The following is a 3,197-nucleotide window of genomic DNA, read 5'->3' on the forward strand; positions in this document are numbered from 1 at the left end:
AAGTAAAGGGGATCACTACTCCAAACAAAGGAAGCAGTTCGCAGCACACGGAGGGCCAAGAGTGAACCAGACAGGGGAGGAGTTAAGAAGTTCCATGTGAGTATCCTAGTGCATACACAGAGAGAAATAAAGCTAAAGGGCAGACAGGAAGCAGACAGCAAAGAACCTTACAAGCCACTCTAGAGATCCCAACATTTACCGGTCAGCAATGGTCAGTCACTGAAAACCTTCCACAGATTATGACATGATCACATGTATGTTGCAGAAAGACAGCACTGAGAGAAATACAGAAGTTGGGTGGGAAAGGAAAAGCCCAACAACATCGCTGTTTTCTGCTTTGAGATTCACATATTTCAACAAGGCGAACGGCTGTATGTTTTATTCAAAAGCCACATGCTAAATTGCCAAGTAAAAACAACAAAAAGCTGACTATATACAAAGGATTTACGGAAGTATAACACACAAGATTACTGGAAAGAATTTAAAGTCACTTCTTTCTTCCTCATAAAACATTCATATTTAATCCATCTTGCTTCTCACAAAGTATTCTGCTGCCATAAGCAATCCACCCTGATTTCACCACCCCAAACTTAAAATCAGATTACTAAGAGCAAACTGCTTAAGAGAAGACAGAAAATTTTAAATACCCAATTAACAGATATATTTCTGACAGACCAACCTTTTAGAAATCAAAACGTATCTAATATTAACTAAGCAATGTTTTCCTTTCTATCTTGACTATACTGGTCCATGATCATGTATCTACCAGACACTGCTAATGAAGGCCGGTGCAAAGAAACAGTCCCAGCCAGAATTTAGAATTGGAAGGAGCCCCAAATGGCTTCTGCTTGAACCCCAATATAATGTTTTGAACCTTACTACAAAGTCAGCGCCTTCCGTGGCTCTGCCAACTTGCTTGCATACCCTCCAATGGAAAGGGAGACATTATCTCTTGAAACAGTATATTTGATCTATGGCTAAATTTTTAGGTTTGTGATATTGCCAAAGTATACTGCACTTAACAAAATGACTATATTACCAGGAAACACGAACAATCATTTGTACCCTTTAGAAATACAAAGCTATATATATATAGTAGTCGTAAGCAAATATAAGAATTACTAAGAATAATTACAAAATGTCGGCCAGGTGCAGTGGCTCACACCTGTAATCCCAGCACTTTGGGAGGCCGAAGTGGGAGGATTACCTGAGGTCAAGAGTTCGGGACCAGCCTGGTCAACACAGTGAAACCCCGTCTCTACTAAAAATACAAAAATTAGCTGGGCGTGGTGGCACACGCCTGTAGTCTCAGTTACTTGGGAGGCTGAGGCAGGAGAATTGCTCGAGCCCGGGAGACGAAAGTTGCAGTGAGCCAAGATTGTGCCACTGCACTCCAGCCTGGCAGACACAGTGAGACTCTGTCTCAAAAGAAAGAAAGAAAGAAAAAAGGAATAATTTCAAGATGACTTATGATAACTTAAGGATTTGCATAAATACTGTGAAGGTCCTCGAGGGCAGAAACATTCCCTTTTCCTGTTTGTGGTAGGAAAGAGTGTAGTGGTTAAGGATACAATTGTGGAATTAGAATACTATGCTTAAATCCTGGTTTCTCTACTTACTGTGTAACCCTGGGCAATTACCCTATTCACTTTATATCACAATTTTCATTTCTTGTAATATTAAGATAATAAAAGTATCTATGCCATAGGGTTATTATAAGGATTAAATGAGGTAACACTGGGAAAGTCATGTATAGAAGAATTCAATACTTGCCAACTATTAGTCTTCTTGGTATTGCCAGTTTCTTAAACATAGTAGATGGCAAACAAACTTTGGAATGAAATCAATCAAAACAAACACAATTTTACAAACTTTCAAAAAATTTGGACTATGCTGTTAAAACTTTTTAAACAATAAAATGACAACCACTTGTTTTTCTGTTTAAATGGAAATTGCCTGCAAAGCCTACTATAAAAGTTGTATAAATAAAACCTAACACTCTAGGGGAAAAAGTGTACAGAACTTCAAGAAGTTAGTTTCTACTTACATCTGGTTTGGAATGCTGAAATATCTTCAGGGGAAATTTTAAGTCCCCTTTAGCTAAAGTTACTAAATATTCTTTCAATAGCTCATTAGCCACACCAGGCGACTGTTTCTCACAACGATGAAGAAAGGGAACCATCCACTGGTAGGCACTTGTCACAAATTTGTTCTCAGAACACTGAAAGTACAATCAAGCAAAACAGACAAACAAGAATGAAGTTTAACTAAATGTCTTATATCAGACAGCAAGTTCTAAAGCTTACAGGTCCTCAGACTGATGTTAAACAGTGCAAACTCAACACTCTAAAACACACAGTCCAGTTCACCACTCACATGTGGATTGACAGGTAGCAGGAAAATGAATCACCTGCTACTGGGGCTAGTACAGCTGACAGCAGCAATATCACTATGGCTCATCAATATCACTATGGCTCATCAATATCACTGTGGCTCATCTTTTACATCATAAGCAATGTGGGGTCCCAAGGAGCCTAAGCTCAGCTCTAGAAAACCAACACGCTGCTACTTCAGCTCAGTCATGAGGTCGTCCAGAGCAAAGAGAAGGCATATCCAAAAAGAGAGCAAGTATAAAAAGAGGCAGAGACAGCCAGAGGAGACCTTAGATCAACAAAGGGTGAACAAAGAGTGAACGAAAAAAGTAGAAAGAGAGATAGACAAATGAGCACAGGTTCTAAAATAGGGGCCACTAGAAAATGGGGTTTCATCTATAAAAGTCAGGAATCTCTCCCTTCTTTTTCCTCTCCCTCTGTTTTGTTTTGTCCCTTTATAACCACCTTTACAAAACTTCAGATGGCAGAGATAGTTTCACTCATTATGGTTTCTCTTAATTATCCCTTCAAAGATACACCTAAAGCTCTTAAGAGGCGTCTACATACAACACAAATTAATTTTAATTAGGTAGATTATCAGGAAAAGAAACTAATAAGATAACGGGAAGGTAAAGACAGAGGGAGAGACAAAAGGAAGATAAGCCGGGCGAGGTGGCTCATGCCTATAATCCCAGCACTTTGGGAGACCAAGGCGGGTGGATCACCTGAGGTCAGGAGTTCAAGACCAATACCTGGCCAACAAGGTGAAACCCCGTCTCTACTAACAATGCAAAAAAAATATTTTTTTTTTTTTTTTTGCATTTT

The 3,197-nt window shown here is 39.1% G+C and overlaps 1 protein-coding gene across 1 annotated transcript in view; it reads right to left on the bottom strand.

The window, feature by feature from the left end:
* Positions 1-3,197, bottom strand: part of NBAS (neuroblastoma amplified sequence) — a 406,203-nt gene that overhangs the window by 250,847 nt on the left and 152,159 nt on the right. The window contains exon 25 of the mRNA XM_011942078.1: positions 2,048-2,221. Within this exon, the coding sequence (XP_011797468.1) occupies positions 2,048-2,221 (174 nt within the window). The remainder of the gene's footprint in view (positions 1-2,047; positions 2,222-3,197) is intronic.

Source organism: Colobus angolensis, unplaced genomic scaffold (genome assembly GCF_000951035.1).
Source record: "Colobus angolensis palliatus isolate OR3802 unplaced genomic scaffold, Cang.pa_1.0 Scaffold205, whole genome shotgun sequence".
NCBI classification, from domain to species: Eukaryota; Metazoa; Chordata; class Mammalia; order Primates; family Cercopithecidae; genus Colobus; species Colobus angolensis.